At 34.7% G+C, this 12,718-nt stretch overlaps 2 protein-coding genes across 4 annotated transcripts in view; one reads left to right on the top strand and one right to left on the bottom strand.

Annotated features, from left to right (window-relative positions):
• Positions 1-12,718, bottom strand: part of aifm2 (AIF family member 2) — a 24,902-nt gene continuing 12,184 nt past the window's right edge. Inside the window, exons 2-10 of the mRNA XM_026224404.1 lie at positions 8,040-8,298; positions 4,539-4,725; positions 4,340-4,455; positions 4,135-4,254; positions 3,920-4,012; positions 3,729-3,837; positions 2,907-3,059; positions 2,023-2,223; positions 1-1,893 (exon numbers count right to left, since the gene is read on the bottom strand). Coding sequence (XP_026080189.1) covers positions 1,739-1,893; positions 2,023-2,223; positions 2,907-3,059; positions 3,729-3,837; positions 3,920-4,012; positions 4,135-4,254; positions 4,340-4,455; positions 4,539-4,713 — 1,122 coding nt within the window. The 5' untranslated portion in view covers positions 4,714-4,725; positions 8,040-8,298 and the 3' untranslated portion in view covers positions 1-1,738. The remainder of the gene's footprint in view (positions 1,894-2,022; positions 2,224-2,906; positions 3,060-3,728; positions 3,838-3,919; positions 4,013-4,134; positions 4,255-4,339; positions 4,456-4,538; positions 4,726-8,039; positions 8,299-12,718) is intronic.
• The window catches only part of ninl (ninein-like), a 27,704-nt gene continuing 25,187 nt past the window's right edge, over positions 10,202-12,718 (top strand). The window contains exons 1-3 of one of the 3 annotated variants that reach the window (XM_026224400.1): positions 10,202-10,582; positions 12,012-12,205; positions 12,285-12,381. In XM_026224400.1, the coding sequence (XP_026080185.1) occupies positions 12,023-12,205; positions 12,285-12,381 (280 nt within the window). In that variant the 5' untranslated portion in view covers positions 10,202-10,582; positions 12,012-12,022. Of the gene's footprint in view, positions 10,583-11,993; positions 12,206-12,284; positions 12,382-12,718 lie in introns of all 3 variants that reach the window. The other 2 variants (XM_026224401.1, XM_026224403.1) reach the window with 2 other exon arrangements.

Raw genomic sequence — 12,718 nt, forward strand, 5'->3', positions numbered from 1 at the left:
TCTTTGAACATATTTTTATTTGTGTTTGGAAGACGAACAAAAGTCTTGTGGGTTTGGATTGACATGAGGGTCAGTAAACATAACACAAGTTTTGGATGGACTATCCCTTTAAAAAAGCATGTTGAAAAAATAAAAATTTGCATGGCAATGATTATCCTTAAAGGAAAAGTTCTCCCAAAAATGAAAATTCTGTAATCATTTACTCACCCTCATGTTGTTCCAAACCTGTATGAGTTGTTTTCTTATGTGTAATATAAAATAAGATATTTTGAATATTACTGGTAATCAAACGGTGGTTGCCATTGACTTCCATAGTATTTTTTTCCTACTATGAATGTCAATGGGATCCACTGTTTGATTACCATCAATCTTCAAAATATCTTTTTTTTTTTATGTTTAACATAAGAAAGCAACTCCTACAGGTCTGGAACGACATGATGGTGAGTAAATGACAGAATTTTTGGTTGAACTATCCCTTTAACAATAAGGATAACAAATGACAAACATGAACAAACTCATGAACAAACATGAACAATGCTAGCTGACATTCATACTGGAGTAAGGCAACATCCCACCGGATACTGGCTGAAGATGGCAAAGCTGCAGCCAAACTAAAGCAACCTCTGAACTGAATCAGTGCCTGTGAGACCCAGACTCAAATCAAACAGTGGGTTGTGATTGTGAGCTTCTCAAAGCTGGAATTTATGGCAGTATTGCCATTTAAAGACCACTTGTATCCAAGGCCAACGAGCAAAGATGTGTAACCTGATATAAAAAGCACAATACCTTGATTTCAGGACAATATATCAAGAGTTTCTTGAACACTAAATGCCAACAACCTTCCCACCAGCTCCAGACACGACTGCTTCATTATGAGGCATTTTGATTGTGATTCGCAGCTCTTTCAGCTCTTTCTTGGCAGTGCAGTAACCCAGTGCACCAGGACATTTAACTTAATGCATCTCTAGTGCAGTGCACTTATCTTGGTCTTTTCGGTAACATGAATAAACTGCAAATTAATATTTATTATTTTAATGAACTGCCCATAAGTTTTACACTAAATTGATTTTAAAATGCTTTAAAATGCCTTAAAATGATATCACCACACTATTCATATCTGATGCATGATGAAATCACGTGACAACAATGAAGTGTGCTGCTGAATCAAACAGCTTACATTTCCATAGATTACACATTACACATTTGCAAACCTGATTAGGCCACATTAATGGATCTTCAAAATGATTTAGGCTAATTTGAGTCACTCCACTGTGTGAATCACTCGGTCAGATTCAGAAAACACACGAGTAAAGGCATACACTGTTTATAAATAATTTTAAACAAACTCACAAAGTTGGTTAAGTTATGGAGCGTTTAAAAAAAAAAAAAAAATATCTATTGGGTGACTCAGCAGCATCTTTTTTTTTTTTTTTTTAATCAGGCAACAGGGATTTCATTTATATTGTATGATCGCCCTCTAGTGGAAAAACACCAACAATTCATCACGTGGACAATGCAGGAAGACATGAACGCAAACTACTATCAATGAAGAGTAACAATAGCAAAAAAAAATTATAAATATATAAAAATGGTTATTTGTACAATATAAATCATCCTTCTGCTGGTATGTTTTAATTTAATTTAAAATACAGCGATTCATGTAAATACTATTTCGATAAATAGTGACCAAGTAAAGAAGTTTAAAGTATAATGTAATCATTTTTTTGTTAAACTTGTGTTAATTTGGGGCTTTTTGGCCCATTTCCCTCCAGCTCTTCCACAGCAGCAAGCCTTGGCTCTTTCCCTTGGTGACCAGAAATTGAGGTAGTTTATAGCCATTAAACTGGCCTACTCCAGCATCCTTGCCCATAGCAATCACCATAGTCACATTTCCTGATTGGAAAAACAACACTGATCAATGGAAATAAAGTGGTACAAAACTCATCAAGAAAGCGGTCTGAATTGTATTGTATAATTAAAATTTTAAAAAGAGCTCAAAAGAGCTGGGTTATTGGTTGTTACCTGTGCGATATGAGGTTAAACATTTTCCTTTCAGACTGTTTATGATATTAGTGGCAGCAACCGCAGCGTGGAGTCCAGCATGATACGCCAACTTGGGTTCACTGACATTGGTGCAGTCACCCACAGCATACACATTGTCAAAGCCTTCTACTTGTAGGTGCTTGTTCACCTTCAGAGCACCACTCTCTGTCATACATGCAGCTGAAATATGAGAATATATTATATATATATATATATATATGTACATGCACAGAGAGTGAGAAAGAGAGAGTGGGTGAAGAATCAATGTGGATATATAAGGGCACTACTGTAAGTGTGTGATATCAAACATCATACATATAACATTCTCTAAGCTTTGCAACTGCATAAGTACCAGGGTTCTGTGCTATTAAGAAAAGTTTTGAGAATGATTCTGATTCTTCATTCTGATATTTTATAATAATAAAGTACAATTAAACGGAAGTGTAGTTTTTAATAACACATGATCATTCTGTATGCATTAGCCATATGTTATCATGCACACAAAATACGGTGTAGTCCAGAAAACATGCACATATACCAATAATCAGTTTATGAATTTCATTTGCATATATTTTGTTTAATAAAATACCAATTTTACGGACTATGAAGAATGAACTTTTTTTTTCTCCTATAAATTCTTTATTAAGAATTTTGTAAAGACATTTGTCTAAATATATAACAGTTGAAATAAAAAAAACATTAAGGGGATAAATATAATAATGATTATTATATAAGTTTTTTTTGTGTGTGACTGTTCATTTCTTTGAGATGTAATTCAGTTAATTCAATTGGAGATGTAGCCAATTATTTCAAGGATTAGATATCATCTCATTACAAAAGTCAAGCATATAAAAATCACTTACTCAGACTGGACCTGTATGCTTCAGAGTTGATTTTATTTCCTGTGCAGCAGATGACTAGATCAGCAGTGATCTGCTCATTTTTATTGGTCTTGATCTCCATGTCTTTCCGACACACATTCAATTCCAGCTCATCAAGGTTTGTCACTTTCCGCCCTGCATTCAGGAACATAGGGAAAGTAAGAAATCAAGCACAATTAATTAGAAGTTACATGCGGTCTTAAGCATAGTGCATGTTGTTATATTTTGCATAGTCTAATCCAGATTGTAACATTTTTCATTTCCCTATATTAAATGTAAGGAATATTGTACAATAAGTCAGTCACTGCAATAAACCTCACACACCCAGACATATTACATAACTACTTAATTAAATAAATCAATATGTGGACATGAAATACTGATTTCAGCTGTTAGCTGTATATTATATTAAAGCATTCATTAAGAAAAATATCAATTAAAATGTAAAATAATAATAATAATTACATTGATATTTCATTAATATTAACACTGAAGTTTTCGACAGCTGTTACCCTAGGAGTTGCATTTGAAAAAAAAAAAACTGCTAATAGTATTTTTTATATTGGAGTGCAATTAGCAACTCCAAATAATAATCATCGAATTTCAGCTAATGGTTTTGTTGCTTGTGTTTAAAAATGCAGCGGTTGCCAGTTTGACACGATATGTTTTCCTTTGAGTTCAAATTTTAGAAGTCAAATCATATTAATTCATATTGTTTACTGTAATTTCCTAGATATGTGACCCACATCAGGCATTAGGAATATAATGCAGATGCTAAGCAACCCCAACACGCACAATCATTACCTAGCAAAAGCTCCACCCCCTTATCCAGCAGAACCTGTTTGGCTTGTTCTTTGACAGAAGGCAAAAGATCAGGATCAGCCACCTCCTCACGCGGGTGGATCAGAATCACCTAGATGAAAAAAAAAAACATTCAAGCTCACGATTTAGAATAAGAGTGCAACGTCTATTTTTGAGTGAATGCAGAGCTTCACCTTCTTGTCAGTAAATTCAGTCCTGATCTCAGCAGCCATTTCAACACCGGTGGTTCCACCACCAATAACTACAACCGTGTTTGCTTCCTGGATCTGAAACGTTGGATGAATCTTTAAATAGTTCTAGCTTTTAACAGTCAAGTCTGTGTTGTCAGTTAAGATCATATCACACTGTGGTTATGTTACAGCTCATAAATAATAATAACACAACTCACCACTTTGACAAAGTCCTCATACTTCTGAATGGCTGCTTGGTAGGTGTCCACAGAATTGTGTTTGCCTGGGAAATGTCCGCTTGTTCCAGTGCACAGAATGAGGTGTGAATAACGTACTTGCTGTAGATTAATATTAGCACTTATTAAAGATCACGTATGCATCATATTTTGTTTTCTTCTGCTGTAACATTAGAATATGTCTTACCTTTCCATTGTCGAGCACAACTGTCTGCGTTTCTGAGTCTATCTGTATGACACGGCCTTGGAGGAAATTCAGTCCAAATGTCTCTTTGTATGGTATGAATGTCTGCTTCGCAAAACCTAGATGAATATACAAAAAACTGCATTGTTGTATTATTCTAACTGTTTATTTCATTACACTAGGCATCTTAATATTAGCATACCCGCTTGAACTGAGGCACGCAGTGCTGCAATGTTGTGATGAAACGCATCCAGGATGTCAATAAGCATGAAGGGCACTCCGTGATGTTTAAGGTGTTGGGCAGCTGCAATGCCACCAAAACCACCGCCGACAATCACCACATGGACATTCTCATCAATGGACACCTGACCACCCATAATGCTTCACTACTGCGGAGAGAGAGAAAAAAACTATTCCAATGTCTTAAACTAAATTCAAAAATCTGTTTGATTCTACTAAAATAAGCATATACAAACACACACACACACACACATACATATATCAATCTATCAAAAGCTAATGTATTGTGCTAATTATTAAAAAAATAAATAAAGTAAAACAGTTATAATGAGGAAGTAATATTACTATTTAAAACTACCACTTTTATGAATGAATTTTGAAAAAGTATTTTATTCCTGTAATGGCAAGGCTACATTCTTTTAACACCTATTACAATAATCCTTTAGATATCAAAACAGCTGAGCTGCCTAATACTTTCATGGCAACCAAAATGTTTTTTCAGGATGAAAGTTAGAAAGAACAAGATTTATTTGAAATAGAAACATTATAAATGTTGCTACTGTAACTTTAAATCAATTGAATGCATCCGTGAAAAGCGTCTTTTTTTTTATTCTGTCAGTAAAATGTTTAAACTTACACATATACAGGTATATTCCCACACATATGCATTATGGTTGTGAATCTTTGGATAGCAAATTTATGTAAAGCATTTTGTCACACCAGGAGCATAAATGTCAAATCTACTGCTGGACAATAATCAATCATTTGTAATCTATAATTTCTAAATCTAAATTTCTGCACAGAATAAAGTAGAAAATACACTTTATAGTTTTTCCACTGCAATAAATGATATGTCAGTTAGCACTGCAAGATTGATAAATTGGTTGTGTTTTTGTCTTAATGTTTCATCAGTTTATTCTGCTTTTTATTCAGCTTAGCTGCAGATAAACCTGGCACGTCGCCTATGAGAGCGGGATCACTTCTCTTTCAGTGCGAAAACTTCTATATCTCTTTTTCATAAAGTAAAAATGCTATAGTATTTAACTTTTCCTCTCCATCATCGAATTATGATTCTAAGAGAAAACGCCCCCTTATGTGTTTTTGCATGTCTAAAGCAACGACCGCTACTTTCATGCATCTGATTATCAAATCGGTTCAACAACACTGTTAAAACACATTTATCATTTGATGGAATTGTGTGTATGGTTTAGACCAGGGGTGTCTGGTTTCGTGCCGAAAAATGATCGTCTGCCGAAAACTGATTGCCGTCTGTAATCACTTTTTGTCAAGTGTAAAACTACATTTTATGGGTTTTACTGACCATTTAAAAGGCATTTTCTAAGTAAAACAGACTGTATGAGGTTTAATCTGTCAAATAAAACCATTTAATGCAATCAAGTCCTTTAACTCACGCAGTCCTTTTTACCTGTGTAGAAATACAGTCTATGAGAAATACCCATAAAATGCCGTTTTACACTCCCCAAAAAAGTGATTACAGACTCTACTTATTGAATAACTTACTGTTCTTTCTGTCTCAAATCACTTTTTGGCAAGTTGGCCTAACGTTGTTGGTAAGATGCCGACAGCCATTGAAAACTCCAGAAAAGTACAACTACTTCACTTTAGCATTAGCCACGAGTTCACACATCAGCTGCTCAAAAAATGTGTCTGTGAGACAAACTGAGCACGAGCACAATCTTGTGACAGTCACAGGCGGTATAGTGGAGCGCGTGAAGGAGAGATGCGAGGGCACGAAAACTGTTCAAGGTCTCCAATAATTCATGCTTGAAGTAATGTAAAGTGTATATATTTTGAAAGCATTTAATCACTATAGAAATCACGATTCATTTGATTCTTATCGTTTTAAATCGATTACTGTCCGAGATCGGTGATTGACGAATCAAAAATCATGTGTCAAGATCATATGTATCGTCAGGGTTTGTAATCGACACATGGATAAAACGAGTGAATCACTACAGCCCTGATATGGATACATATGCATGAAGAAATGCCCATTTAAATACTTCAATGTTTTTTACCAATGTTTGTCCAAAAAGACGAGTGTAGGGTGAAGTCAGCTAAAATGGGACACGTTTTGGTAAATTACTTATAAAACCATCAAATAAGCTATGCATGAGATCTAATGATATTTGTATAAATTAGCATGGGTCTGTATATAAATTTGTATATATTTTTTAAATGTCAAAAGTATAACTGTTTAAAAATTATGATAGAGTATCAGTTGTTATCTTCTTGAGCTATGGCACAACATTCAGGTAAAATGGGCCAAATTAAAAAGAGAACAACAATTATAATTTCGGCTGAAATAATTTTATTTTTAACAGTAAATTGACACTATCGTCTTTAGTGTGCCATAGCAAAACAGTAAAAAAATTTATATTTTTAGTAAATATTTTTATATTTTTACTATTTAATATTGGCTCCAAGCTTTTGAAGGGTATTGTGTATAATGTTACGAAAGCTTTTTATTTCATATAAATGCTGATCTTTGGATCATCAAAGAATCCTGAAAACAATTACTCAACTAAATAAAAAAAAGTTTATTGAAGAGCAAATCAGAATATTAGAATGATTTCTGAAGAATCATGTCTAGAGGTATGATGCTGAAAATTCAGCTTTGATCACAGGAATAAATTACATTTTAAAATATATTCAAATAGGAAACAGTTTTTTTAAATGGCAAAAATATTTCAACGTAAAAAAAAAAAAGTAAAATCTCACTGTTCAAAAACTTTTGACTGGTAATTTGCGTGCTTGTATTTATTTATTTTTTAAGACTAGATTTTGTATGTATACATATCTCGGCCTATAAAGCTATTTTCTCCCTCAATTTCTATGTAAAAATGTGTGTATGCAGCCTATTTTAGCTGAAAATTATGGCCCATTTTAGATTAACCAGCCATTTCTACCTAAAATGAATTTTTTTACAAAAACTAGTTTATTTCTTAAATTAAATGGTTTTATTTTAAATAGCATGTCAAAACAGTGTTCATAAACATTTACTTTGTCGTAAGAATATGTATAATTGCTTTAGTATCCTTATTGGTAATGAATGAAATTTACTAGGTCAGGCTCACTTACCTTACAATATCTCTGACAAGTTTAATGTGACACTCTGCCCTGCCTGCCTTAAGAAACTCAGACCAATATAAATGATTGTTGCATGTCCACAAGTCTTGAAGCACCAATGCAAGATGAGTTATTGTGACTGACTATACATATTTTAAGAGATATCACGCTACAACCTTATTTGGCCCATTTTTACAATAAGGAAACATTAACGAGAAATGTCTTCAACATAAACAAAGTGGACTGCATCGATGTGGTCTTATAATGCAATATGCATATATTTGTCTGCGACATAGCGCTATATTACAATAGAAAGTTCATACATAAGCTCTTAGTCTTTTGCATGCAGCGTAAAAGTTATTTGTGTACTTACCAAATAATGTGTGGAGGCCTGTGCTTATGTAAGGCTCTGTACACTGTTCTTCCAGGCGGATATGTGTTCAGCTCTTTCTTTATGGAGGTGTATTATATCCAATGGTAGCACGCACAGTATGGTGGTGGGCGGGGCTTTTATGACTGCGCTGCATCATAGCCAATGGTTAGCGCTCGAGTGGGCGTGTCTGTTTTGTTGCGTGAGTGGTGAAATCAATCACTACTTCCTTTTCCTCTTAGATCACTGCTGCTTTCGAAATCTGATAACAGGTCATATTAAGAAATAAATAACTGAAACACAAACAAATAATGCAGATCATATTTACACAAACAAATAAATAATGCAGATCATATTTCTACCCAAATGCCGTCAAACTGCAATTATCATTGTCACCGATGATTCACAGTGAAAGGTCAGAAGTCGAGCTGAGTCACGATGACAAACACGGACAGATTTTCTTTAACTGATCTATCTCATCTTTTTACTACGAATTAATTTTTAATACATTATTATTATTATTGTTGTGTAAAATCAGATTGATATTGTCTTTCAATGCAAATAAAATAAATAAAATGTTATCACGGGCCAGAGTTTCCAGAAAGCACCTGCTCACTAAAAAAGAGCCAACGCCATGCCCTTTAGCCTGAATCTGGATATCACTATTACAAAGGGCAATGATTATTATATAATTAATGAATGGCTAATTCTCATTTTTGAATCACGTTTTTTGCTCCAAAATGAATTCCAAATAATTATTAAAAAGGTTTGTTAGAAAAATATTATTTAGACATAATATTGATAATAAATGAAAGTACATTTTACAAAAAAAAGTATTGCCGGTTTTCGGTAGAAAACTAGAATAGTAAACTATTTTAAAGGATATTTTGGCGCACTTCCACAATAGACTGCATTAAATGATTAGGTCCTTCAAAAAAACATTTTCATTATTTATTGACTCATGTAGTTCCAAAAAAGTAAAACTATTTTAAATATCTTCAGGTTCAGGATAGGTGAAGTAAAAGGTTCAAATAAACCCTATTTCAGGCTGTTAAGTATAATAAAAATGCTGTCAAATGAACTTTTTTTGCTCTTTTTGACCACAGATGGTCAAGATGTTATAAAACATGACAAATAAAAATTTCTGGGGTCAGAATTGTATTGAAAAATGTGTCCATTTGTCTCTGTGAGTTGTTTACATCAAAAGTTATGCCACTTTAAATCATATTTAGATTTTTCAGGTTTGGTGCAAAGGATTAAAAATAAAGCATTTTGGACATTATTTCAGCTTGGTACCCAATTTAATCTTAAAATAAACACTTGAATGATAAAGAAATAATATGTTGTGGGAAAAAAAACACCCTATGCGCTTGAGAAAACGAAAAAATAGTTGACCCTCTACACATCTTTGGCCATTTTTTGCAATTTTTGTCCGGACATAAGGTCAATATGTTGTCAAATGTCAAAAATAACCATTCCATTAAATTCCTGGGGTCAGAATTGTATGGTAAAATGTGTTCATTTGTCTCTGTATGTTGTTTACTTGTTTACTATGTTATGCCACTTTCTATATCACTTTTAGATTTTTCGGGTTCCGGTCGGGTGCAGCAAAGGGTTAAAAAAGAACCCTTCAGGACATTATTTCAGCTTGGCACCTGGCAGATTATGAAAATAGACACTTTAAGGATTTCAAAAAATCAGGTGGCATAAAAAAAGCCGGGGGGTGCGCGTGGACCCCTATTTCCATCTAGACTATATGGAAAATACAAAAGCAGCTGTTACAGCTGACAACCTTTCAGTCACCATCCAATTTACAGCACCTTTGGCTATAGAATAAAAGTGAATGGTGACTGATTCTGTCATTAGACTTAACACCCATTTTGTGTTGCACAGAAAGAAAGAAAAAACACGTTTGGAACAGCGTGCGCTTTGCTTTAATTTAAGCAGTTTATGTATAAATGAAAATGAAAATGAAAGCTGAGACTGTGGATTCAAATGAAGCCGTCATTTCACGTGTCTACCGATGGGTGGCGCTATAATAAAAGCCCAGTCTGAGACATAAATGAGCTGTGAAGATAAGAGAGACTGTGTAAACAAATGTTTCTTCTTCTTATGCAAAAGTGCATCTGATTCTTTAATTTGCTCTCGTAAAGCAACTTTTAAAAGCAAGGCATAAAAATATAGTGATCCACCTACACCGTTGTTGTGTTTATATCCTCTTACAGTAGGCATAATATAAGTAGTGCCAGAGTATGTCTCTGGGGGTTCAGTAAGAGTCCCCCGCCTGACCAGCAGGGGCTGAAGGAGCAGCGACGCTCGGTACCTCCCCTCCCCGGCGGACACTGCACCTCAAGCGGACGAGCTCGCGGGTCTGACCCCGAAACTGGACGCTTCTCTAGGGTCTCTCACTTATGTCCGCTTTAAAGGGCAAAGCATCTTTTCGTCTTTGGTCGTTCACTCTATGACCATATGTTTTTGGAGACTCCACTGATGCTGGACACATGAAGTGACTTTTACGGGAACGGAGTTGGTGTGAGTTTATAACGGTAAGATTAACGTTACATTTCACTGAAGTCACGTTAACGCGTTTCTCCTTCGGTGGATCGCCTGCGCATCTATAACGAGTCACGGGGGTTTATAAAGTCAATGTTTACAATGGAAAGTACCAGGGTCGAAGGATTTTTTTCTTTTGTTTTACTTAAGTCTTGTCCGCGTTCCCATGGTGAATGTATACCACCAAACCCGCGTGCTGCATCATGGGATATCTGCAGGCTTTATAAAATCGATTTTTACAAATGCATTTCTCTTTTTTTCTGTTATTGTTAAATAACTGATGTAAGATTTAATAACGCAGAAATCTGTGTGTTAAAATGTGACTTGCTGAAAACATCGAAAGACCCATTTTGATTTAACTATCAGAGGTGTTTGTTTATGACTCTGAAGTCGTGACCATTCAGCCAGTTCCTTAGTGCATTGGTTGTTTAAGTAACTTTCTTTAAACACTGAGATATTTTAAGTCTGCTTCGTCCTCCACCGTTATCAGAAGTCATTTGAGACGACTGATAGATAAGCTCAGGCTCCTATTGGCTCTAAACACTGAAACATCGCTGTATCAATACAATAGTATTCTTTACAAAAACAAAGGCTCCTCCGAACAATAAAGTCAGCAGGATAACAGAAGAAACAATAAAACGGCTTAACTAGAGTATAAAAAGACAAAAAGTATATGTAGTAAAGTTGTAGTAATTGCATAGCCTACAAAAAAGTGCCACAAATTTATGCATTTGATTACTGTATATTACTGTATAGTGTTTAAATATTTACACTACTTTGTTTGTTGCAAAATGTTTTTGAAATAAGTTTGTTACTTTTACCAAGAATGCATTTATTTGATCTAAAGCACAGTAAACTGTATATATATATATATAATTTTATTGATTCCAGTGATGGCAAAGCTGAATTTTCAGCATCATGACTCCAGTCTTCAGTCACATGATCTTTACAAAATCATTATGATGATTTCTGAAGAAACATTTCTTATCATAATCAATTTAGAAAAACAGTTGAGTTGTATTTTTGCGAAAACTCTGATACTTAAATATTAAAAAAAGAACAACATTTATTTGAAATAGAAAGATTTTGTAACATTACAATGTCACATTTGTTAAATTGAATGCATCCTTGCTGAATATTTATAAAAAAAAAAAAAAAAAAACTCACTGTCTCCAAACTTTCAAATACAGATCTCTGTGCCTAAATGGAAAATGCATCATAAACTTATTTTGCACTTTTGCATAAACATGTAAAACTATGTTGTGACTACATTGTCAGATCAATGATGTGTATTAGTTCAATCAATTACTCTCTATGTAGGCTAAAGTGTCTGGTGCTCATACGTCAATGCCGGATTGACCCCAAGCCTAGTTTATCACTTGTAATTCTACCTTCATGTCCCAGACTTTTCTGGCTGTGCAGTATGTGGTGGGATGGATGAGGAGGAGCAGAACCGCTATGTGGCCCAGTTGAAAGCAGAGTTTGACAGCTGTGACAGCACCGGGACCGGTTACCTCGACAAACAGGAGCTCACTGCTTTATGCCACAAGCTGAGCTTAGATGCCCATCTCCCCTTACTGCTGGACACTCTGCTTGGACCACGACATTATGCCAGGGTAAGCTTTCCCCATGAACATCCCAGTGTCTCTTATCCTAATGCTGTATCATAGATCTTAAGATTAAGTCTTTTTGCAGGTTAATTTTGAGGAGTTCAAAGAGGGCTTTGTGGCTGTGCTGTCAAGGTCTTTGGACTTTAGTACTTCAGAGGAGGAGAGCAGCTATCTTGAACCAGGTATTCGACTAGAAAATGACCTTTCTATACCTCCAGGCTTATCAGTGTTTCCAGGCCTGTGTTTATCGTCATGGTTTTTTTTTTTTTTTTGCTTGTCAGTCTGGACCTTGTGGACTCAAGGTTTGTTGATGGTGTTTAGTTGATCGAACTTGAGTACTCTGAAGAACTGAACTGAACACATCCGGGTGTTATTGCCTAAATTATTATTTGCATTTGTTAAGGAACAGCCTGGTATATTTATGGTTAGTAACACTACTGTTCAAAAGTTTGAGGTCTGTTATAATTTTTATTGTTTTTTTTTTTTTTTTCTAGGCTTGCATTTATTTGAGCAAAAATA

This window comes from Carassius auratus, chromosome 38 (assembly GCF_003368295.1).
Source record: "Carassius auratus strain Wakin chromosome 38, ASM336829v1, whole genome shotgun sequence".
NCBI lineage: Eukaryota > Metazoa > Chordata > Actinopteri > Cypriniformes > Cyprinidae > Carassius > Carassius auratus.